General features: G+C 41.8%; 1 protein-coding gene across 1 annotated transcript in view; it reads right to left on the bottom strand.

The window, feature by feature from the left end:
* NME7 (NME/NM23 family member 7) overlaps positions 1–26,186 on the bottom strand; it is a 74,451-nt gene that overhangs the window by 9,094 nt on the left and 39,171 nt on the right. Inside the window, exon 11 of the mRNA XM_009330587.1 lies at positions 8,945–9,052. Within this exon, the coding sequence (XP_009328862.1) occupies positions 8,945–9,052 (108 nt within the window). The remainder of the gene's footprint in view (positions 1–8,944; positions 9,053–26,186) is intronic.

Below are 26,186 nucleotides of genomic sequence, written 5' to 3'. Positions count from 1 at the left end.
GTGTTGGTCGACAGCCGGCTGAACATGAGCCGGCAGTGTGCCCAGGCGGCTAAGAAGGCCAATGGCATCCTGGCCTGTATCAGAAGTCGTGTGGCCAGCAGGAGTAGGGAAGTGATCGTGCCCCTGTACTCGGCACTGGTGAGGCCGCACCTTGAATACTGTGTTCAGTTTTGGGCCCCTCACTACAAGAAGGATGTCGAGGTGCTGGAGCGTGTCCAGAGAAGGGCAACGAAGCTGGTGAGGGGTCTGGAGCACAAGTCTTATGAGGATTGGCTGAGGGACCTGGGGTTGTTTAGCCTGGAGAAAAGGAGGCTCAGGGGAGACCTTGTCGCTCTCTACAACTACCCGAAAGGAGGTTGTGGCGAGGTGGGTGTCAGTCCCTTCTCCCAGGTAACAAGTGATAGGACGAGAGGAAGCGGCCTCAAGTTGCGCCAGGGGAGGTTTAGATTGGATATTAGGAAAAATTTCTTTGCCGAAAGGGTTATGAAGCATTGGAACAGGCTGCCCAGGGAAGTGGTTGAGTCACCGTCCCTGGAGGTATTTAAAAGATGTGTAGATGAGGCGCTTAGGGACATGGTTTAGTGGGCATGGTGGTGTTGGGTTGACGGTTGGACTCGATGATCTTAGAGGTCTTTTCCAACCTTAATGATTCTATGATTCTATATTTGCATCACACAGCAGTGTGTGCTACAGGACAACACTCCTCTTACCGCCCAAAAAGGTGCAGGACCCCTTGCTCAAGAAATGAAAGGAGATTCTGAGCTTCTACGTGATCATGTAACTACAGTGTCCCCTTACTGCTTTTGCTGTATAAGCTATTCCCCTGGGCTTTCTCTTCTTTGCTGTAGTCTGCCCATCATGCAGCTGAGTTGCAGCTAAATTGTTGCTGTGCTTCATCTGGAGGAAGAGGACCTGGGCTTTTTGGTTCAAAATGAGAACATGCCAAGGGAAAGAAGGCAGCGGCCTGAAAGACACAAACTGGGCCTCAGATGAATTATCAAGAAGTGTCACGCCTTCTCTCTGCCTTGACCTCCCCGCCACAAAATTACCTTGCTCAGCGCAACACGAACACGTGCCAAAAGCCAAGCCCTGTTTATCACGTAGGTTACCTTCAGGATCAGGTGAAACTTAAAGAGCTTTGGGAGCTGCTTGGTTCACACTCGTTAACTTCTCTCTGGCACTTATAAACCTCAGACTTGGCAGAACAAGGGGCAACTGGACCTCAGATCTTACCCAGAAGTGGAAGCACAAGAGCTGAACTATTTCCCAACTCTGTTTAAACAAGTTTCTAGTTTAGTTTGCCTGTCTGGCCCACAAGTATAATAATTATACAACCTATGTTCAAAATTAGGCTGCAAGTGACCTAATACCACCATAATTTATTTTTTTTCAAGAAGAGAAATCACCAACATGTGTTCAAAATCCATCCCTCTATTACTGCTGTTTTTAATTTTAATTTCTCTTCAGACAGGCCTAGGCAAAAAGATTACTTAATTCTCTGTACAAGTATATATACAGCATCAGGAAACATTGTGAGACAGAATTCCAGTGCTGGCTAACATCCTCTGATATGCAAAAACACCACCAAATAAGATGAAGTTTTCCTACACTCCAGATTCTTTCCAACCTGTTCCCACAGCTGTTGGATAAAAAGTCTTAGAAAGTTAAAATGGAGAAGCACTTGAATCATAATAACCATTATCTGACAGATCATTTTGTACCAGGAGAGACTGAAATTTTCAACTGACAGACAAAAATAGCTACTGCTTAGATGAAAACTTGCAAGAAAAACCGCCAAAAACCAACCTCACCCAAACCCTCCAATTTTTTATTTCTTTTCACTGGAGATGATTAAAAGCATCTTACCCTGGATTATGCAGCTCAGTATGGGCCCCTAATAAAAGACTTCATTGCAAAATTGCCGTATGACTGAGTGAAACAATGGCTTCTTTATTAATATTTTAAAGACTCCTGAGGGAAACGCTGTACAGCTGAAATGCCCTCAGTGAAAGGTTCATTGCCATGCTATGCACTTCTGCTGTGTAATGTTTTACAAGCTGCGCTGCCCTGTGAATGGGGAGAGTTAGTTCTCAGCTGGTAGAGGCAGCTTGCATAATACCAGACAAGTTAATCGGTAACAAGCAATGCAGGAGACCTTTGTTCCGAGTGTGACATACACAAATTCCACACTAAGCACATTGACGCTTCTGAGAGTTACTCATTGACATGCTTTATTAAATTGCTTGGACTATACCTTGATGCACCAAAAAGATTAGTTTAACAGAGCTGCATCCCTCTGATGCCTTCCATCCTAAACTGTTGCACTGTAACCTCAACCCACGGATCAGCTCACTACTGGTACGAAGGCATTTCCAGGGTGGATGATAGCAAGCACCTTGCAGCACGCCCATGTGTCAAGACAATGGCAGTGAGCAGGCAAGGAAGCAGCAAACAGAAAAACGCAAGTTGGCAGCCAGCAGAGCGCTTCTGTAACAGTACTCTGTTCTTACAGAAATGGTCATGGGAAGCATTTGTTGTGTCCCTCCGCTGCAAGGCAAGCGCCCCCCTGTCCACTCTGAACAGCTTGCTAAAACACTACCCTCCCCCCAGCTTCCCTGAATAAAGGCAATGGGGAAGGAGGCACAAGGCGTGCTTCTCCTGGCACTAGCTGGAATGCCAGACCAAGGACAGCTGGCTTCTAGCAGGTGGAAGACATGCTGCACCAAAAGCCCAGGAGCACCACAGCTCTTAACACTCGTCAGAGCATTTAGTTAACATCAAGTCTGAGGAAAACGATGCTGGTTTTCATCGCCCACAGCACCTGTCTGGACGAAACACATCTGCTGAACTGGCCCGTCCTGTCACCACTTATTGTACGATATCACCTCCCATCTCCCCAAGGCTGGATCCAGCCAGCTGAACTTCCAGTGCCAGAACTTGTGCGAGTCTCCATCCATCAGACTGCCATAGCTGATCTGTACAGCTAGATGATATTACTCGTTTGCTTAAATGCCTTAGAAGCAGTAAGCCAGTCTCACTGGTGTGAGGCTGAGCAAGGGAAAGAAGAGCTTCCAGCAGTACGTTGCACAGCCTGCCAGTCCCCAGCCTCGCTCTCGAACACCACTGCACAGCTGAAATTCAAAGAAGTAATAGGGAAAAAAACAACCATCATGACAGCTCTCAGAAGACAAACAAAACACACTCTTCTTTGATAACAGCAAAATCATCCCCCTTCAATAGGTTATTTTCATGTCTGTGGATGCTACAAATAGCTTTGAGGCAAGGGAGAAGGCCAGCAAACGATACTCGAGGAGGTACTTGCTACTGCCTGGCTGGAAAGCTGCCCGCAACACTGAAAACTGACACATCTCCCTCCACAGTCCCAATCCCCAAGGTGGAGCCTGACGGCACCCGGCAGCCATGCGGAGGCATGCACGCAGCACCCTGAGGAGTCAGTCGAAAGAGCGCCCATGGGGACGCAAGACTGAGAAGGCAGTTGGCACATCCTCCACTCCCAAGAAAACTGACTTAACAGCCCACCCTCCTCCGCAGTTTCACACATAGCTTACCAGACATGCAAAGGCACATGTAAGCACGCTCCTGCAGCAATTGCCACGTTATTGTCCACTACAAGAAGAATTAGTCACCTAATAACAGCATCTTCCTCAGCAACAGGGAGAAGGTTATTTCACCCAGAACTCAAATTTTACCCATCCCACAGTAAATCCTTTTTCATGCATATCTTACTGAGGGCAGCATCTTCTCCCTCTAAGTATAAGTACACACACACACACATATACGTGTATGACTATCAAGCATTTTTTAATTATCCAAAGAAACCCCATGAGACTGACTGCCCAAACACGATGGCATAGGAACACAAAGCTAGCGTGGATGGCTCAGACACAGCAGCTTGCACCCCAACGGAGAGACCTTTCAGATTACCCCAGACGCATGCAGTCTATCAACCCGAGTGTTTTGCTGCAGTACAAATGCCCTTATGGAACTGCTCACAAAAAAAACCCCAAACCTTGAACTGCACAGTATGAGCAACAATTTACAGGCAGAGCGTGCCAAAACCCAGAAATACTGGCTTTGTTATAACTGCAGGTCTAGGCTACCAGTTTTTTAATGGTTGCAGATTATGTGGATTCCTGCATAATCTGAAAGGTACTCAGCCACTTGAGACCCAATGAACTGAGGTGTGTGTACAGCACCACCTCCTGTGGAAAGTTTTACTCACTGTACTTCCAGTGATGTGAACAAGGCCTTCACTGACTGATTTTTAATTTGCCTTCACTTCTTTAAGGAGGCACATAAACCATGAAGTCTGGTAGCCACAACACCTTGTATCAAGTACTTCGATTAAAACTAGTCCAGGAATGACTAACTTCAAGGAAACTTGTTTTGTCTAGAGAATGATGATTCATCAGATCCAATGGTTTGCAAGCTTCTATTTCAACAAGATATTTATCAGAAATGTTCCTCAGGTGAGTTGAGAAACAGAATCATCTTTCATCATGTGTACATGAAAGACACAAACGCAAAACCGTCTCTAGTCTGTTTAAATAGAGCACTTACTTGGCATACAAAACATGCATGTTCCAGTCCTTGCTCTACCTGACTCAGAAGGAATGTGAATGCAGGTGAGTACTGTAATTGTTTGCTTGCTCCAAATAGTACCTGCTTTATATAAAATAGAAAAAAAAATGACAAGAGGTAGAGCAGTACCTGCTTTGGATGTGGGAAACAAATGCAAATGCCTGCTCTGAATGAATGTCCTAAGCAACATCAGTTGATCAGAAAAATTAAGAAACTGCTGGTTTAGCCTTCGCTCATGAAACCCCATCATCTCATAAATACTCCATTGCTATCAGACTCCCTTCTCTCTTTCCTCCTTTCTTTCCTCTCCCCATTAAAATAGGAAACTGATGACAAGGCTGAGAAAACGGACCGTTCTGAGCTATTCGTGTCTATCCATTGTCACTTGTGAAAATACATTTTGTACTGATATGAGGACACACAAGTCTATGAAGTGAATAAGTAAGTGCCTGACCCAGTAAGTCAAAGAGATCATCCAAGATGCTTCTCAGGGCAATATTCACCCTTCTCCTGTATCACTAAACTAGGAATAAAAGAAGCAGTTACAGCTTTACAACTGCAAATACACTGATTTTTCCATCGAGACCAGTTGCGTTTTAGGCTCAACTGCATCTCCCCTCCTCTCTTGAGCCAAAGTGAGTTATTCATTAATTCTGGTATGCTTTAGTCACTGCCTAAAACGTGAAGTAGTTTGTAGAACAAAGACAGGAGTTAAGGGTCAAACTGGTGGGAGCAAGTGCTGGTATTTGCTTTTGGGGTTTGTTTGTTTGTTTGTTTGAGGGTTTTTTAAGATTAAAAGTGAACTTTCCTTTTTCCAGGTCCACGGAAAAGAGGTCTGACAAAAAAAAATTTAAAAACTGCTGTACTACATTAATTAAATATAATGTTCTAAAACTAGGTGCACAAGCTGACCCTTACTTAGTTAATTAGTCCTTGCTGTTCCTGAGACAGCATTGTTCTCTCTCCTTTCCCCGAGTACTACTTGGTCATGATTTTTGAGTGAAAGGTCACTACCTTGCCCTTCTGAGTGGCTGTCAACTAAGTATGAACCACCAAAGTCACCTAGAGTTTGGCTATTAACTTCAGCAAGCGTTTGATCTAGCCCTCAATCACCTATCTCATCTCCTCTAAGAAGTCTCCATTTGTGGACAATCAGGCAGCAGCTGCCATCGCAAACACTTTTCAACTTTCAGTTAGATCTTAAACTGCAGGTGATGAAAACTGCAGAGAAGGGTGGAGACAAACAAACAAACACACACCAAACCAAACAAAAAAACCTCCTACAAAACACCAAAACCAACCAACCAACCCACCCCTGAAAAACACTGCCAACATATACGTAGTGGGAATTGGGGGGAAAAAGAAAGTGTTAGAAATATTGTGTCATTATTTGTAATAATGATTCTGCAGTTTGCTTTCTAACTTTTGTTGCATTTAGTATTTTATTTTGGAGAAGAGCAATATAAATCAGAACATCTCCATACAGAATTTCAGAGCCACACACTTTCATGCAAAAATTTGAAAAGTGGCTTAGCCAAGCTCAGATAAAATCAGCACCAGAGTTAGAAATGAAACTCTGGAGTTCCTAGCTCTTGTGCCTGAATTCAGATTGCCAAACTTACCTTTCATCAGCAAAACAGGAGTGCTAGAATTTGCATATAGGCTGGTTTTTGGAGCTATACTAGGTAGTAACTGCAGCAGAGTGTTAACACTATACAAAAAACAATGCCATCTGAAGAAAGGAAAGAGACTGCTAGGGATGAATTAATTTTATTTGGGGTTTTAAAAAGGATCCTTTATCTTTGTAGTATAAATCTAGTAGGTCAGATTTCTCTCTGACATTTACTCCAGACCCCTCCTCTACTAATCGGTTGTCCTACAATGATACTGTAAAGCTTTTATAGCAACAGCAGCATTAACATCTCAGCAACATCTCCTACCAGAACATGGGCATAACGAACACACACTAACTCCATATCAAAAGAGGCAAGTTCCACTGCGCCAACATAGCCAAGGTCATTCTCCTCAATGACAAGTGCCTCACCTATCTCTGAATTCACCTCCTCCGAGGCCGAGAATAATGGCTCTGTAAAACTCAGTAGATTAAAATATTCAGTTATCCATTAAAGAATTAAAACATTCACTACCATTTACTGAACAGCATACTACTAAAAAATGTTAGTCTGGCTCAGTTTCCTTCTATGGTTGTCTTGCATGCCAGACAGTCACCCTGCTCTAGCCCAGCACATACAGCACTGTTACAGCTATTGGGGCTGAGAGGGGAGAAAAGTCTGGTTTCTGCCTGCCAGCAATTGAGACCTCTGTGACCGGATTTGAGCTCCTCTCACAGAAAAGCCCACTGAGAAAAAAGTATTTCCCAAGGATGATCTCTGTGTATACTGTGTCATTTCTTTTTCGTCAGTTGTGACAAGCCCTTGCACATAAGCAAATTCAGGTTATTTTTTATTTTGCTTACCTAAGTTTTCAGGCAACTACATTTCTTATAGAACAAAATCTAAAGATACTCCAAGAATTAAAGTGCTAGCAGTAAAAAGGCTTCTATAGTTTACACTACAATGCTCATTTGCCAAACAATCAGAATGAAACGTTCACTGCTTTACTTACTCATTAAAGAACATTGACCAATGTCCTTTACAACTGCTGGCTTAACCTGGGCCGTTATAGAAGAAACTACAGACAGATGAAGAGCCACATTCTGTGTACAACTATGCCTACAGTAAAAAAATATTTTAGACCCCTCTCCCAAAAACATACAATCAATAAATGACCGTTAAAACAACCAGTCTGCAATGGGAACTGCAAAGCGTGTAGTCAGAGTAATACTAGATCAAGAACTTAGCTTATGATTCAGCTGTGGGATTCAAAGGACAAACACACATAGTGGAGACCTTGAGAAAGAACTCCAGCCTCAATTTTTGTTTTGGTGAAGCAATTCAACAGCTTTGTCCCACCCACCTCACATATAGCAGCTGTAAACTCAATTTAAACAACCAGAAAAATGGGGTTCTACCTGCTTTGCACCAGCATAAAGGAGACAGACTGTGGACACGAGAGAGAGAGAGAGAATTCTGCTGAAGTACTAAAATGCTCTGTGAGTGTTCGTGAGACTTTCGTTTTTCCCTTGCAGGCTATACCTTTTTTCCTGCTGCCGTTGAAAAGCCATGACTGAGGGATTTTAGGCATGTGGTGACAAATACCTGTTTGCTTGTTTAAATCCAGCCCCTTTGGGCAGAAACTAGAAGTTGTCAACTTTTAATGACAGCTTGGAAATGGTTTAAAAAGCTGCAACTTTGTTGATACTGCCTGCCATTCTCAGTGCTGAATTTCACTAGTCTATTCCTTAAACTAGATGCCATTTCCTGGCAAAGAGCACTTCAACCCACAGATCTGATTTTATTTCATGAAGGGAGATGGTGACGCAGTTAGCTCTTCCTCTCCCCTCAATGAAAACACCATTTTGGCAGTGTAAAATTATCCAAGCTAGGAAAACTCTTGCTGCTCCATCATACTGCTATAGTCAGACAGCAAAACACTCACAAATACACGTAGACAGTAAAACCAGAAGCTATGCATGCGCTAGAAAAACATCTGCATTGATGCAGAGATCCATCCAAGATACGCTTACACACCGCTTCAACCCCCTTGTACAGACCTTAGTTTTGAGGCATGGAATTAAGTGAGCGAGCTGCTTCTGGTTTTCATAGTGAGTACTTCTGTCTTCATAAACTCCCTTAATTTAACATTTTCCCATTTTATTGGGCTTTAATGAAAGCATACAAAGTCAAAATCAGATAATAATTAGTAAGTTAATATAAAACTCAGGAAATACCAACTGATGTGCATAATTATGACTGTCCACAAATAAACCTGGACCCTGTCCGGAGAATTTGAATCCCTAGTGCCTGTAACATTTCAAGCCCCAGACAAGCTCACTGTAGAGACAATCCAGATCAGGAGTCATGGTGGTCATCCAAGAAAGGGCTAAGAAGGTGTCCCTGCAGAAGCACTGTTAGGTGCTGATATCCAGTCCCAAGGACACATTCAGCCAAAGAGAAGACTCTTGACTTTCATTTCATTAAATACTTCATTGTACTATATTCACTCAAGAAAACTGCATGGATGAATTTTTTACAGTACCAGAATTAACCTAGTTAAATGCCCTTAACAAACTCTTTGCTTTTGTTTCTAGTTGATTGCTGGTCTCCCAACACAGCTACTCCACATATAAAACACTTCAACAGCTTAAAACAGTGTCAAGTACAGCTTTTCACTTTAAAACTTCCTATGATATAAAAGCACATGTTTGTCTAGCAGGTCTTACCTCCAAAAGTCCATCTTCAGGTAGGTCTGTGCAGTGGACAGCATTCTGAATCTTGTTCTTGCCAAAGACAGCACGCAGCGTTCCAGGTCGGAGATGACGGGCTATTTCCTGTTGAACAAAAGAAAACCAGAAGACCTTTGTGAAACACACTGTTCCTTTATATCGTGGACGCAATAGAATCTTATAAAGTAAAACATTATTGTGCTATCAATATGTGTGGGGTACAGTATAAAAGAAAATGAAGAGGGAAATTCCAGCTTGCACTACATACATACACAACAGCTGAAAACCCATGATGAAGATTGTGAGAACTAACTGCTTGAAATTGTGCCAATCAAGCCACCTCAGGTGAAATGCAGGATCCTTCATGTTACACGTACACCTGCCTGGCACTTATATGAATACAATTAGCTCACGTTAACACCTTTGCAGCTCTCAAGCACAGAATGTGCTGTCCTTAGTGAGCAGACACAAGTGCACCAGCTTGCAGACTGCCTCCCGTAACACTGGACTATTTTGCCTCAGAACCTGACGTTTGCGAAGCCCAGCTACTAAACAGCCTCTTGGTCTTCTCCTCTGTGGTGCTTCCCTGACACCATGACCAGTGTCAACATCTGATCCCCTCTGAGGATCAGTCCAGACTCTCTCTCTCTACATCTTTCTCTGTTCTTTGAAGTTGACATTACAATACTCTTCATCTACAATGCCAAACACCTCCTTGGCCTCTCGGAGTGTTTCTCTTACTACAGCACATACCACTCAGGTCCTGAGATAGCATTCCTCCCCTACCTCTTTACTATGGTATATCTCCCATCTTATACTGCAAAGGACTGCCTTCATTGGCTCTCCCCTCCACCATGCTCTTTCTTTCAAGGCATAATGCAGTCCTGCTGTACTTCTCTGCACTGGCACCTTGCAGTGCTGCCTTTTAACCCCTTTCCTATGCCAACTGTGCTACACCTTGTTGGCCTCTCTTCCCAACACCCTGGAGCTCTTCTCCAAGCCCACCTCATGCACAGTGTGCCTCCTTTCAAAATTCAGTGATGATGGCATTAACCCAGTTTTCCCTCCTTTGGACGTTCTTCCATGAGTGCCTCCTGAACACTGCTGCCTGTGAGGGGACAGGCCGATGACAAGCTCACACTACAGCTACTGAACAAAAAAAAAAAGCATTCTTCCTTGCCAACAGAGCCTACATTGGCCCCTTTCTGAAAAGGCACTGGGTACATTAGGGTATAATCACTTCGGAAGTGGTCAGCGCAGTTTCACTGTGCCACTCCCAGGTGTTTGTTTCGGTGTCACAGCTGGAGGTTACTGCCCCCACAGCTGAGTCACCAGACTGGATTGTCCAAGCATTTCTTAACTTTCAGTGTCAAATGGGTTCAAAGTGACTTCAGTAGTGGCCCTTGGCTGACCTGGAAAACTTTGCACAGGTACAGATGAGAACCACTCGCATGATGCACGCTCTCTTCTGGGATGGCAGTGAATGTTTTAACCTAGTCCCAAAAGACCTCACAAGAGCATTATCTGACAACACCCTTTAGCCACTTTCCAGCTTCACCCACTTGTCGTGTCTCATTACTAAACTACGACAATTGGACTTTAAGGGCGAGATCTCCTCTTAGCCCAGCAAGTCCTAGATATTTTCCTGTAATAACAACAACTATGGCAATCTGTTACCTAGTAACCTAGATGCATTACCTATGGTGATCTCTTACCCACCTGGAGGACAAACTGCTTTAATGCTTGGAGTGTGTCTAACCCAAAACATGTTCGAGGAGAAGTTTCAGTTCCCCATTGTTACTCTGTGTATGTCACAGGTTATACAGGATCTTTGGATATGGATGTCAAGGATATTTGAATAAGATACACTCAACATCAAACAAATTTTGCTTCAGAGGAAAGTTCAAGAGTTTCACTTAAAAAAAAAAAAAAAAGCCCCAAGAAGAAAAAAAACCCCTCCTCTACATGGTCCTCATTAAAGGCTTGCGATAAGAAAGTCTGCTGGAGAAACAAAAGTCACATGCCAGTTAACTATAGCTATGTGACACTTTAATCAAGCCTTCCTTGAAACAACTGTTGATTCCAGTAACCGTTAGCTTTCAGGAAGCCGACAATAGCACTAGGCTTTCAATTATTTTAAGGAAAGTTTGGGCATATCAGAAAAAATTATCGTGGCTATGAAACCTTTGGAAACACTTTAGCAAGAAACGGTTCAGATCTAAAAAGCAAAAGCTTGGTTAGTTCATATTCTGTTTATTTCCTATCCATCAAACTCTTTTGCTCAAACTGTTCCATCCTCCAACAGGTCCAAAAATGCTGCTTCTTATGAAACTTTCCCAAGTTTTCCCTTGACGCATCTTCCTCACCAAACCCTTTTTTTTTTTTTTTTTTGTTTTGTTTTCTCCCTTTCTTTCTTTAAAAGCAGCTATGGCATCCTGACTTATCATTCATCCTAAGCTCTCATTTCTACTTCACAACTTCATAACAGAAGACCTCATGTTTCTTCTCTCGGACTCACTCTCTCTCACTAACGTTGGCAAAAGCTCCTACTGTTGCAGTACACAATCTCCTGTTCTTCCTTCAATTTTTCAATGCAGGTTGCTATGCATTCTCCTGCCCTCCGGAAACTCATCAGCCATCTTGCAGAAAAAGGGATTCATTCTGTTCTGCCTGGGATTGCATTAGATCAGAAGTACACAAAGGTAGGTCCTCCAGCGCTTTGCATTGTTAGCACCTGATTAATAAGAATCTAAATAAGGCTTTCTTGCCATCAGTTAACAAACAGAACCAGAGGTAAAGCAGTCTCTGCTTATATTCACATAGCCAAAAAAGGCCAACAATTGTCAATTCCAAAGTTTTACTATTCCATCACTTTCTTACTACGCCACTGAGGAACCCTCGGGGAACAAGGCCTGATGGAGATACAAAGAGCTGTACAGATCATATGTAGGTGTCCTTGTGTATGTATGGCTGGAAATCTTGGGAACGTTTCAGGAATGAGGAAGAGAGTTCCTTACAGAACTTATTCCTCATAGCACATATTAATATACACTCTTCTGCTCCACGACAGGATGTTTGCTAAGCATTTTATTGATAGGGCCTCATTTGCAACAACAGGGAGATACAAATATAATAGTGGGGTTTGGGTTGGTTCCCCCACACCCCTCCATCCCCTTTTAAACTTATTTTGTCTAAGCTTTCTGCTGAGTCTAATTTCCCAAGTATGTGTTTTGTGTACTGGTTTTCAAAAACTTTTTGAAAGGAGTTGAGAGTGGGATGGTGGAGGAGTTAAGAGCAGCTACAGCTCTACCATATGCATGAGAGGAGAGTAACATGTGTGCGCTGGAACTTCATGTACGTGTGTAAATGGGGATCCACGAATTCGCACCTCACACAAAGAATACACTGTCTGCGGCAAAACAAACCAGGGCTGCTGTACCAAAAGGCTTCGTCCTCTTTGGTCTTATTCAGCAGGCTATTTGATCACATCTTACAGGCCGGGCTTTGATCTACAGCTAGCTCTTTGAAGATCCTTACCCTACACAAGATACAGATGCATATATTTCATGCTTCTCTGTATCATGTAACTGTGCCCAGTGCAACACTGCCTGTATGAAGAACTTAGCACATTCTAAAATGTTTCTATTTCTATACAAGTGAAGGGAAACAAAAATGTCACCAATGCCAGTAATATGTCAAAATCAGACTGAAAAATCATAAACATATTCATGAGCAAAGCTCATTAACTGCTTTTCCTTCAAATGACTGTTTTTTCATGGGCTGGATGGGAAGTTATGTAGAACAGTAACATGTATTCCAGCCAAAACTGCAGATTTCCAGAAAATTTGGCCAGGTTTTTTAAAGCATCTGCCCTGAATACTTAATTGGGTATCTAGATAGGCCGAAAGGCCACTGCTCTTAAACATGCATGCTCTTCTGCATGCTTCATTGTTGTTTAAACGGCATTCAAGGAAAAGCCAAAGAGGCGACCACTGACTGCGCAGCAACCATTCCCTCCCTCCTAAGTGGGAAACAACACAAACTCTGAATGGACCAAAACACACAAAGGAACTTTTACAGTCTAAAACTTTTGTTCTAGTTCATGTTCAAGTAGAACAGGGAACCTTGAAAATTCATTACTGGTCCTCTTGAGTGAAGCAGAATAAAAATAAGAGAGTTTGTGATCAAACCCTTTCCTACCCACAGCGTGCTCCCAGGGCAGGTTCATTCTTTTAGCTTTGCTTTCAGGCCAGCAGTATTCACAGGACTTCTTGGGCTGCAACAAACTCTGCACAGTCCCCTCTAAGCCCCCAGTAAAACACCTTGTTTTCCTTCTCTATCCGAGCCCTGCCTGCGTGTCCGCTCCTTGCTCTTCTTGGCATTCCTCATTCATCACTCTTTCTGAAGGCTTTATGTTGACTTGGTCTCCCCACCTCTGCTTTCCCCACCCTGCACTCATGAAGCTTTTTTCTTCTGCAGTTCTCCACACTCTGCTGCTGTCATGAAAGAGATGGCCCCTCTTTCCTCTCAAGGGTGCCAACTGATCCAGAAGGCAGTAGCTAGCCTCAGGCAAACAAGCAAGTGCCTTTCTCCTTTTAAGGACCAGCTACGCCCTTGTCAAGAGAACAGAATGGCACATTTACTGTGAACAAAGTAATGAAAATTCCACCACTCACCATGGAATTTGTCTGGCTGAACTTTAGCAATCAGAAAGCTGACTGCCTCGTCCAAGTGAGGCACCTGAGCTTCCTGTGTAGTAAGCGGAGGGTTATAAGCCCTTTCAGGAAAAAAAAAAACAAACACTTTTGCAGTACAACAGCTATGTAAGGTAGGCAGGATAAGTGCCTCTCTCTTCTCTTCCCATCATCACAGCTCTTCAGCTGGCTTTTATTTTCAGGGGATTTTAGCACCAGTCATATCACACACTGCTGGCTGCAGCAGGGAGCTGTACAAAATACTCATTCCTACACAAGCCATCAGCAAGAGGTAAAATAATAAAAGCAGCACAGTCTCCGTCATGCAGAATACAACAGTAGAGAAACATCTCCTGTAATGCTTATTCAAGCTAAGAAACACCTTAATATTATTGTTACTGTGGGAACCACCTCAGCTGATCAGTCTGATATATCCTTCACAGAAGTTCCCATCCAAAGACAAAGGCTTAACTGGCAAAATTAAATCTCTGGTCACAGATGATCTTGTGCATGAGACCACAAGGGCTAGCTTGCCTCAGCTTGCTTAGCATGTTTTCTTTGCAGCCCATACTCCTTCCAAACTCTAGCCAACCAATTTTGATGTGTGTGCTTCCCCACTAGTTACCTCAGCTCTGACCTGGTTTATGTTCCCTAGTTTCATGTGATGAGCCACCTTGCGTTCAACATCAGCTGCTGCAGAACACAACAATTTTCTACTCCTGCATCAATTCGAGGTCCATTTAATCATCCCTAAATGCAGAGCTAAGCCTTCTGTCCATATTACAGAGAGAAAAATCTATATAAGATGGTGCTGTTGCCACTGTAAAGTCTTTAACTGGGGAAGAGCACATTTTGCCCTGAAACCTGGGGCCTGCCTGTTGAAAGGTACTTCAGAAAATTTCTAAATACAAAACCAGGTCAGTGTTATAGAGAATGCAACAGGTTTCCTCCAGCTTACATTTCACAAACCAATCCAGAACAGAAGTCTCTTGTTGACAGAGTGACACATTTTCTCTTTCTTTGTGTTCCACATGAGCTGCAGCAATGTAATGTACAAATATGGAGTCAGTATCAATGGCCTTACGCACACTTCCAAGGGAGTCAGTGTTCTAAGAAAGTCTTTTGTACTTCCCACATATCACAAAAAAATAATCAAACAAAAACAACCTCCTCCAAACACACACACACATGCACTAAACAGCCCTCATCTTTTAATCTTTATCACAAAACAAACTGATCACAGGTTCTCAAGAATCTGGAAAGATTGCATTGAAAGTCTTTATAATACTTGGCCTAATCTTCTATCCCCTGAGCACTGTGCATTTGACCTAGACATTCAGGTTGTCTTCTCCTGACTGATGGCAAAATATTTATGGCTCCAATCACTTACTGGCCGTCCTGACAAGTTTCTCATATCTTTAACTCAGTCAAGTCTGTGTGCATGTAGTTATGTACTTGAAATAGTGTGGCTGTAAAGTTTTGTTCAGCAAATTAAATGATCTGATCCAGGCAACAGCAGCCAAATTTTCAATTGCAAGGCTGTAAAAAGGGCATCTAAGACTCACCTCCTTCCAAAAATCAAAGAGTTTTGCAACAGTAGCAGCAAGTAATCAAACCATAGTTTATTTTGTTACAAAAGCCTACTCTGGTCTGAGGGGAAAAAAACAATCCGTCTGCTTTTCTGTTTATTTTAAAGTCAGCCTACCTCTGAACTACCAGTGTGAAGCCCTGTATCTTTTTGAAATTTTGTTAACGGACCTAAAATTATCTTCCATACTCCAGCATTGGCAGTTTTTCGGAAGCTCACAAGTCTGTAGAAGTTGTTACACTGTCTCCTTCTCACCCTTCATACCCTGAGGCACTTTGATTCTCTCTGCGTCACTCCCACACGTTCCCTACCACTCTTCCTCTCTGGCAGCCCAAAGGTGCTGCACCAACTCTCCGCAGATTCTCTGCTGTGGGCAGCAAACGTGGCACATTTGCCAGCCTGAGATAGCATTTTCACTGGTCTTGGTGCTTCTGGTTGATGCTTAAGCAATTCTCATGATAACTGCCCTGCTCAGAAACTTATTTACTGTTGTATTTGTGTGCCTATCTGCCATTGCCTATGGGGTGAATTTAGATAAGAGCAAGCAGCCACGCTTCTGAGTTGTGTAAACTAGATTGGGTGGTGAAGTCTTGAGGATAACTGACATACCAAATATAAGTTGCTCGCAAAATAGGAATAAAGAGAAAATATCTAGCTGTCTTGTTGTATTATCTGGGTGCAATAAGGGATATTTACATTACTTGACAAGTTGGAAGAAGGAAGCATTTAACAACTGAAAAGCAACTAACCCCACAAGACATCAGAAAATACAGAATAACTGTAAATTTGATTATTAGTTGCTTTACTTTAAGCTTTAAAGGTGAAATACTGGTCCTACTGCTGTTTTTCCAGTGCCTTTGAGGCATCCAGAATTTCATCCATTTATTAACTCACCTGTAAAACAAGGATAAAAAAACCCACTAGGCTGCAAGGGATATTTTGGGATTTCATTAATTCATGTTAGCAAAATATCTGGAGAGCGTCCAGTGAAAGTCACTATGAAGTTGCAAGACATTATTTTTAGTCTGCAGATATCTAGGCTGAGTTTTCTCCTGTAAGAACAAGAATAATTATAAATTATCTTTTCCTCTGAAATTTTTGAGACGGAATTTTACATTTGCAAAAGCAGTCCAGATATCTGAGCTTTACACTTTGCAAAGCAGAAAAAACTGCTTCAAAATTCTACTGAGACTTCCCTAGCTGAACCAACTTTGGACCATCCACTTCAACACAAGACGCAGATGGACTGAAAGACAAAACTCAGAAGTCTGCTGCAAACCCCAGAGATCCTTCTCATTCGGGACTTAGCAGGGGAGAGAGCTTTCCCTTCCCCTCTGTGCCCTCAAGCCCCTCCAATCCAACAGCAAGCTTTTCCTTGGAGGCAGCAGTGCTGCCATCTCTTCCCACGCAGTTGTGAACAGCCCTGTTCTGATGGAAGGAATCACTCATTATTTGTGTTACAACTGTTTTTTAAAAGCCCCTGCTGTGTTCAGGACTAGCTGTACTAGTCAGTGTTCCTATACATACTAATAGACAGTTCCTGGCATGGAAAACTTACATGAAGAGACACAAAGAACAGAAAATAGGAGCAAAATGGACCCAATTTTTTGGAGTGGGAAACCAAGACAGGGAGTAAGTAATTTCCCAGGGGCACAAAGAAATACACATTTCACAAGGATCACAAGTTCAATGTCTAACTTTTAGCTCGGACCTTTTGAATCCCAGACCAGTTCCTCAACTATTCCCTCTCCCTGATTTAATGCTGCGTTACTTCCTGTGTAGCACCCTGATGATAAGCCACAGTTTGCAAAACTCAGGCCATACCAGGTCACCTGCGGGAACCTGAGAGCTGCCATGGGAACATGAAGAACTGCTGCTCACCCATCTTCCACCCTGACCTTGTTCTAGTCCCTTGATCTGGGAAGCCAAGGGATACAGAGAAAGGGAAAACTTCTTGGTAGGAGTATCCACGGGAAGTCCCATGTGCACATCGGATCCAGTCTATCGTACTGTAAGCGAAAGAAGCTGCTAAAAATTCTGCTCAGGTGGCCCTGCAGTAGAACAGAGAATGTCAGCCTAAACCAAACAGACCAGCAAGCAGCACCCCAAATTATTCAGCAGGTTCTCAGCATTTGAATTAATCATTTTATATCCAGTTTTTAAAATGCCTTTGTTTAGTTAACAGTGTCCACAGCCAATGAGACCAGTGGTACAGAATAAAAACTATTACTGCAGCTGTTCTCATGGCTGTCAGCAATTGCAGAGAGGAGAATTTAAAATAAATAATAATACCCATCATCATCAGAAATGCAAAACCAGACTACATACTACTTTTTGTTACAGAAGGAAAGACCTAGGCCATGGTATTTGTTTTCACCCACTTTGAAGCCTTCAATAATGTAGCTCAAGCAGAAAATAACTGCAGATACGCTCTGGCCACAGCATGTACTTCTTGCATTACTGCAATGGTATGCAAAGCACCTAGGGAATTTTGGTCCATATACACCCTGTTGCAATGTACAGTACAAGGATACCACCTATGCCACCTAGAAAGCCAACTGATCCCTCTCAGGGGAAACACACTTGAGAAACTGAGAGATCTCCTTCCAGCAGTGACCAGTTCCCCTCAGATCAATCTCTTTTGTGTACCAATTTATCATCAAAAGTACATAAGATACACTGTGATCTGCAGCTCCTTTTCTGTTTGGTTATTATTGGCTCCGCCACCAATTTATTAACCAAGCAGAGCCTGAATAAGCAGTCCTCTGGGATAGGTCTGATCATCCTCTTCACCTGTTTATTCTAAGGGATCTTAAAAAAAGAAAAAAGTCACGCACATCCAAGAATTGACTACTCATAAACTGCCAACTGGAAGACATGAGACCTTTTGGGACAGCTACAGTCAATTTCAGGATACTCAAGATCACATCATCATCATGGTTATGTGGAAGAGTGCTCTACTGCCATTTTTCTACACGTTTATAACTTCCTCTATTGCACATTTTCAACAAGCACCTTTGTGTGCTGACTCCTGCTAAATGCCTTCTATAATGCTCTAGAAAAAGCCCTTGCAGTCTGTTCTACCAAGTTCTACATTGGCTTATTATTTTCTTAATAATTTTTTACTGGCGATATCACTCGTATTACTTCATAACTTGAAGTATACATACAGCACTACAGAACGACTACGTTCCAACCAGAAGTCAGGAAGAATTCAAGTGAAGGACAAGGCTATCTATAGTCAACAAAAGCCTGAGTCAGGCATGTAAGCAAATGCTTTTAATCTATTCAAATCAAAGATTCTGCAAACACACAAGGTCACTGTGACCAGGATGCTAAGAAACTGCAGGAGGAGAAAAGGTTATTTAGTGCAGTAACAGTATCATTTTCTTTCCCAGACAGAGTACGCTCAGCACTTCCCATATCTTCTGGAAACACTGCTCCCTTCTTCCAAGGAAAGACTGAGGTTATACAGAATTTGGTTTTTGCTTGAATGCTTCTTTTCAGGGATTAACTTTTATATATTCAAAAACATTACTATCCAATGTAAAAGAGTGATTTGCTGTCTGCTGTAACCAAACAGAACACAAGGGAAGCAAAGAAAACAACCACATAGACTGAAATTAACCCAGAACCATCATCGTCTCTAAAAGGCTCTTACCTTGTGCCTTGTGGACTGAATATATTATTGAATCTATTCTCAGAAACCTCAGCAGCTACAGCAGAACCATAATAGAACAGGCCAAAGAAGGAAGTGCGTGTGCGGGGGGAATCAAAATAAAAAGAAAGGGAATCACTAAGGAAGGTAAGACCTTCTGTGATCGCAGGAGGAGACTACAACCTAGGAATTTTGGTGACCAGCTCTGTGTCTTACTGACAAAGACTGTATTTTCACAAGGGGGAAGAATATTTTGATTTTTAAAAAATGTTAAAACCCTCCCACAGGCGAGGTAAACTACAGTTTAATCCAGCGTAGCTGGGAGAAATAAGCCCTAGAGAGAACCTTGCAGATTACCTTTGATCAGCCTACTGGTGTAAAATTACATGGTGTATTTGTCTGTACCAGGCTGTTATCACACGATCACCTGGTATGTTAGAAGCCTACCTCTTTTTCTATAGTAGTGAGAAACAAAACTTTTTTCCTTAATCCATCTAAGATATGTAAGCAGAGTTAAAATAAAGATACAGTATTTTGAAATGTATTAACTAGCATTGTTTAAAAAACAAACAAGCAAATGCTAAAAGAAACTAGGCAAGCAAGCATTTTTAAAATTTTGTGTGGTCATCTTTTAAATAAAATATGATCCATCTATACGAGATACTAAATCTGCAACATCACTGTCTAAAACATGGCATATATTCAAAGCTTGGAGAGAACCTAAACAGGAAGATGCAATACAAACAGGATATAGAAGCATTCATTTTTCAAAACAGGACCTGCAGATGGACAGTTATAACCAAAACCCTGCGCAATCTGAAAAAAACCCCACCTCCTCAAGGCTGAATAGACAAATTTATGAACTCACAGCATTTATAAGAATCTTGTGTTCATCACAGATGCTTAAAATACCACTTTTTTTAATAACATCCACTTACTACTTTGGGATGCACCCGGTCTGAGTGCAAAGGGAGCCTTTATGATCTCTAAGCCAGTCTTTCAGGCTTCTTTCACACCTACCTATAGATACAATTAGTCTTTGTGATTTCAGATTAGGCTAAGTGTCTTCATGCGTCTGCACAGCTGAACGGTACAAAGTCCTTAACCAAGAAATAGTTTTCTTAAAAAGTAAATATTCTAAGTGTGGTTTAAACCCTTACAAAAACGGCTAGCCCTATGATGCTTTGCAGAGAAAGGCCTAAAAACCTAACTCGAGGATACCCTGGCATGTCGTCCATTCTGGGGAGCAGCTAAGAGGTCTCTATGGCAGCACAGCAAGTCAAGGAAGATCAGTAACCAATGCTGTTAATGCCTTGTGGCACATCCCTGCTTTTCCTTCAGTCTCTGGGCTCGTGTTCAGCTTCCCTCCTCTTGCTAAAATAGGGCAAGCTATTACAGCCTGGAACCAGGCACAAGGAGCCCAGGAAGAACAGTTCAAAGCCAGAGACAGCCCGACATAAGGGAAAGTCGGGAACACAGATGGGAACCCTGAGGCTTCTGAAGTTGATGCTACTTTCCAGGAGGACATACAGGATTTTTGACAAAATGTTGACAACTTCCTGAAAATGTCCAGAAATTGCAGTTAAGAAGGTGTCTTGTCATCAGGGGATACTAAAATATCATAGTGACAGGTAGCAGAGGAAACTACAAAAAAACCCTACATAGGCTACAGGGGCTTTCGCAGGCAACTGAGAAAAAAAAAAAAAAGCATTGCAGCAACAGGAAACAAGATGCAAATGTACTCCCGTGTCATGCCTCTGTAGTGGTAGTGGGCTTAATATCAGGCAATACAATATCTTTTATTATTTACTTTACCAAATTACTGTAATTTGTGACCACTGAATCTAAGTCCAATTACCTCCCATCCAGGATTTATTTAGGCATAAAATATAGCACTGCTGACATATTCAAGTCTGGTAGCTCTGGAGCCTCAGACAAGGAATGGCAGATAAAAGTTTGAAAAAAAACCTGTAACCTTGCCAACATGCCTCAATCACATTGGATTTAAAGCAGAGTTCGGTCTTGAGGGCTCTGTCAGTATTTAGTCTCCTGATGGAGACTGCCAGTCACCACTAATAACAGCAATTTTCAACACATATGCACCTACCCATCAAGAATCAAAGTGAGCCTACAAACTCCAGTTCCACATGACACTGAACAGCCATCATATGACAGCAACCTTCAGGCAATAACAAGCCACATTTAAAGCAAGCCACTTGCAAGCCAAAGGCTCCTCCACCACTACTAGTGCTCTGATTTTTGTTCTAATCTTCCCACAAAGACATACTTCAGTGAGGCTGAAGTCCTTCTTCCTATCAAAGGACTTCCCGTCGCCTGCAAAGGGTGGCTTGGAGAAGACAGTATGCAAGAAACAGAGCTCTAAGCAGGTCACCTCAAAATTGTACCCAGATCACGGATACATATCACTACAAAGCACATACACACACACACACGATTAAAGCAAACAGGGCGGCAGGGGGAGGGTGTCAGGGGCTGGCAGACCTCTGCAATACCCATTCAGAAGCAAGAGAAACACATCAGGAGAACTTACTATGAACACTGAATTTATGCCTGTAAAAATTAATTATTGGATTCTTGACTCACAGCTGCTCCCAGGGCTACACGCAGCTTTGACAGGAAGAACAGATATGACATTTATGTATCAGTCTTGTTTCTGGTGCAGCCAGTGCAGACTCCATCCATTTTAAACCAGGGAAAGCAACTCACTGCCACAGGTGTGGTGTCTGGCATCCACACAGACACAGGCTTGTCTCTGACAACAAGCTATAAGACTTTTGGAAGTAAATTTCAAACTATACACCAGCATATTGACAGTCTAAAGTGGTGGTGGCAACTCATGGTTTCAGTCACATTACAGGTGTGGGTCATTAGAGCACAGCTGTCTTAACACTTCCTTTCTTCTAGATCCAGTCTTAATAAGTCCCCTGCCCGTGCACAGAGGGGTGACACAGAACAAGGTAGGAGAGGTCCTGAACCCACCGAGATTTTGGGCTTTCTGAACCAGCAGTGTCAGGTCAGCAAAAGGGGACTGCACTAGAGGGAAGAATCTCCCTCCACAGACACTCAGTCAAAAATTACCATGTCCCCCAACTAAGAGGCCTTAGCACTGTCTAGAACACATTTTCATTAGACCTGCAGAGCCTGATGTGGAAATTAAAAACTGAAAGGACAGAGTCAGATAACTGACCCTAAATAACATCTAAGCAATTCAGTCATGTCTTTCCCATTGCAGGCTTAGACAGCAGGATATCGTAACTGGTATTGATTGGTTTGCTACTCTAGCTGATAATGGTCTGGCGCTGAATGAAAATTTTTATTATTATTACATGACTCAGGCTATCTAAGCAGATAATCAATTACATGAAAATCTTCTTCATCAAAGAATTAGATTAATAAATGTTATTTCTCTTGAAACACATTATGTACTTCACTGTCAACACTCTGATCGAGGCTTACTAGGCTACAGGGAGAATCCACATTGAAAGAGCTGTTAGGTATTGAAACAGCTATTACCAGAAAATGAATACTTGGGAGCTCAAAAATAGTCTTTATATTTCTTTATATCTTCCACTGAACTATTTTTTATGTGATGTAATATGAAAATGTCATGCTCCTAATGTAGTTCCAGGAATGAAAATGAACATTTTTGGCCTCACATGTAGATATTTTTCAGTGTTAGAGATTCACACGAGGTCTATACAAACAAAAATCTTACAGCAACAGTGCTCTTTGGCTCATACCGTTACCCTTATTTAACTGATGTGATAACTGAGGCAGAAACATATTGAACTTTTTGTCCAAGGTCACATAGTGAGGTCAGGAATGGAGCTAAAGCAGACTCCAGCTCTTTCAGTTCTCCGCTTTGTTTTAAACCATCTAATCTCCCTTTTAGCTCTTTGGCGTCGATGCAAAAGTACAAAGACTCTTAACACACTGTTACCCTTAAAATTGCAAATCCCCAATATAAAAAGAATGTAGGTTAGGATCTAAAGCAAGTATACCAATATTCCTTTTCAGCCCACTGGATGCAGAAATATTGCAGCGCGTCCCATCACTTCAATAATATCTCACAGCAGAAGGTACTCGAGTCACTTTTAGCGTACTGCCAATCCTAACTAAAAGCTCTTAAGTCTACTAAAAGTTATGCAATCAGCCAGGAGCATGTAGCTGATGTAGACTCCTGGAACCACATGTTATAACCAACCTTTTCATTTGTGTATGAAGAAAGTTCAAAAGAAAGGTAAAAATAAAAAAATAAAAGCAATATATCTAATTTCTACAGCATTTTACAAGTGTCTTACGAATACTAAGTAATCACCTCAACAATTCCATTACAAAACATTACCAGCAACTATTTCAACACAGAAGCTGCATGAAGAAGATGTGAAAACTGAAGCTGTAGCTTCAGACATAAGTAATAACAAAAGGCCTCCAAGTGCTCCAGAGGCCAAAAATATACAAACACCAATCAAATGAAACACCGATGCCAGCAAGTGCAAGCAGCGACAGGATTCCCTGTCCACCATCCCCCTGTTCCGAAGTTGAGGTTTTCCATGATAGCCTTTGCTTCCTGATCTATGTGAAACAATGTCAAATCAATGCAGAACAGTTTGTGGGGTTTTTTTTGTACCACACTTAAACAAAACAGCTTTCTTGATAGTGCACATCGTGCTGCATTTACCCCTACCCCTCCAAGCATTTTCATTTCTTTACGATGAAGAGGAAGAAACATAGCTTCTTTTCTGTTGAACTTTGGTCACAGTTAGCAACTCTTACTTCTAATTGATAGTGTGCATCAAAAGTTCAAAAGGTTTGTGCTCTGTATTAATCTGATTTAATTAAAATTTTAACTCCTCTTCCTAGCTTTCTAGAGCAGTTACCTCTTTGCCATAGGTGTAATTTTTTTTTCTCTTGATGTCAGAACTGCACCAGTAGAAACTGAGTGAAATAGCACCCAGCACAAAAAAAGGTAATTTAACAACATGCATAACAAGATTTGATAGTATATTTTGAAAAAGGTCTTAAGTGATTCAGACACACCATGGAAAATCAGTGTAACTCAAAGTAATTTCAGAAATCCCATTCCTGTTTGAAATTTAAATATCCAAATAAAAGTGCTCAGCTGCTCATAGGATCTCAAGATCTCAAACTTCCTGGCTTTGGGTGCATAGTGGAAGCTGTGGGTGCTTCCCCTCCTTGAAAAGCTACAGACTTGTGTGGAATTCAGAGATCTTTTTTAAACAGTCCTTATTAACATTGTAAAGAAACAGTATTTTCAAGATGGGCATCAGAATGGCCTGCTGGCCTTTTATAGGGGTGCTGCAACAATAAGTAAAGCATAAATACCTGTTTATTATAGCAGATGTGGAGAGAGTTTTCCATTTCTAAGCCCTACTTGCTAGCCACAGAGGCATTCCAGGACAGAGAGAACGAGGCGCAGAGCGACACCAAGAGCAAGTCACACAAGTAGTCTGGGACCTGGCTGTGAGGAACAGCTAAGCTAGAGGCTGCAATCGGAAGACAAGAAAAACAAGCATCACGGCTGATCTGAAAGATTACAGAAAGGCCTCAGATGAGACCACCAATGACACAAAAAAATGACAGCTGCACTCCAGGAGCTTAAACCTAGTGTAATTAAAGATGCTGACAGTTCATCAAGAGTGCAATGACCCAGCCAGCCACCCACTAGAAAAGTGCCAGTGTACAACAAGAATGAAAGCAGCAGCAAAATCTGCAGAAAAGCATTTCTCCTAGTGCATATACTATCCACCAGGGACAAATGTTCCACAAGCCTGCAACCTCTGACACTGAGCCCTTCAATCAGGTCACAGTAATTTTGAGAGTGAGCATGTCCAGCACAGCTCCTTACAGACAAGTATCTATCCCACTGCCTGCTTTCCAGATTTGATAGGCTGTTCATACACTACTACAAAGAGGCTCAAAACATGTTTTTGGTTCGTAGTTTTCCCTACTACCACGAGAGGTTTTAGTAAAGTATTTATAAGCTGGTTTATAATGAAGGATATTTTCGGCAGAAAGCTTTACTGACCTGCAGTGCTAACAAAATATTCCCCAGTTATAGAAAATAGCACAAAGTTCCATTTCATTTTTAGCATTGTACACTTGGCATAAATTGCTAGCTTATTAAAGTATAATCCTCAAAATGGAACAACTCTAATTCTTTCTTCAGCCCTAAACGTCAAGGGACTTGGACAAAAGCAGACCTATTTCCAAAAGACATCATGCTTTGATTTGGGAAAATTTGTATTACCTGTTTGGATGCCTTTTATTGAAGTGTACCCCAGCTGCCTCCCTGCAAAACCAAGAACAGACTGCAAGGGCTGTTAACATTCACACCCAGTTTAGATATCTGACTCGCCACAAAGTAATTATGACATTTGCTATGTATCTAAGATATAATTAACAGCACACGTGATTGGGAGAGATTGATTATATAAGTCAAATTCCAACACCTTTACTCATTTCAAACAGCACCTTGCTTTGAGAGTAATCACAGGTACTTCAATGGTAATACCTGCCAAATAGGGTACTATTTAACAAGAGCCAAAGTGACCCAATCAGGTACATTTTGTAGTAAACTTGCTCTTAACCTGTGTTTATAAACAGGCTGTACAGACATCAGGATCTAGCATATATAAACAAACAAACAAGTTGCAGAGAGATCCAGATCTCTCAATGATAATGCACTATTTGCACGACACTCAGATTTACTTTAACCACTAGAATATCAAGTCCATGGTATCTTCATGGTCTATATATAATCTTGCTAGATAATGAAACTGCTGTTATATGGTTTCTACTACCCCTATTTGAGATAGATATTGTAACCACAAAGTTCAGTTGTGAGCTTCTCTGACGAATCCAGTTGGGAATGACAAAAGACTACTGAGATACCTTACTCCCTTCTTCCTCAAGGACAAGCTACAAACACTATCTGAAGAGACAGATAAATTTCAGGCAAAGATCACTCTTGAGAGCAGCTGTAGTTACTGTACATATGCTTTATGTGCCTGAAGAATCAATTAATTTGCAATTCTTACAGAAAACAGTAGACAGAAATATATAACACAGCTGCCTGTCTTCCAAACATACCATTAGTGTATACCATTAGTGTAACTGCTAAACATATCATTAGTGTATACCATTATTGCATACCATTAGTATAACTGCTATGAAGTCAGTTGTCCAAAACTTACAGCCGCCTGCTTCACGCGGGTACTCATTTTCACTTCACAAGTCACAGTTAATCATTAAAAG

Source organism: Pygoscelis adeliae, unplaced genomic scaffold, assembly GCF_000699105.1.
Source record: "Pygoscelis adeliae isolate BGI_AS28 unplaced genomic scaffold, ASM69910v1 Scaffold120, whole genome shotgun sequence".
NCBI lineage: Eukaryota > Metazoa > Chordata > Aves > Sphenisciformes > Spheniscidae > Pygoscelis > Pygoscelis adeliae.
The sequence above is the reverse complement of the archived record's forward strand: the minus strand, read 5'-3'. Positions and strand labels throughout refer to the sequence as shown.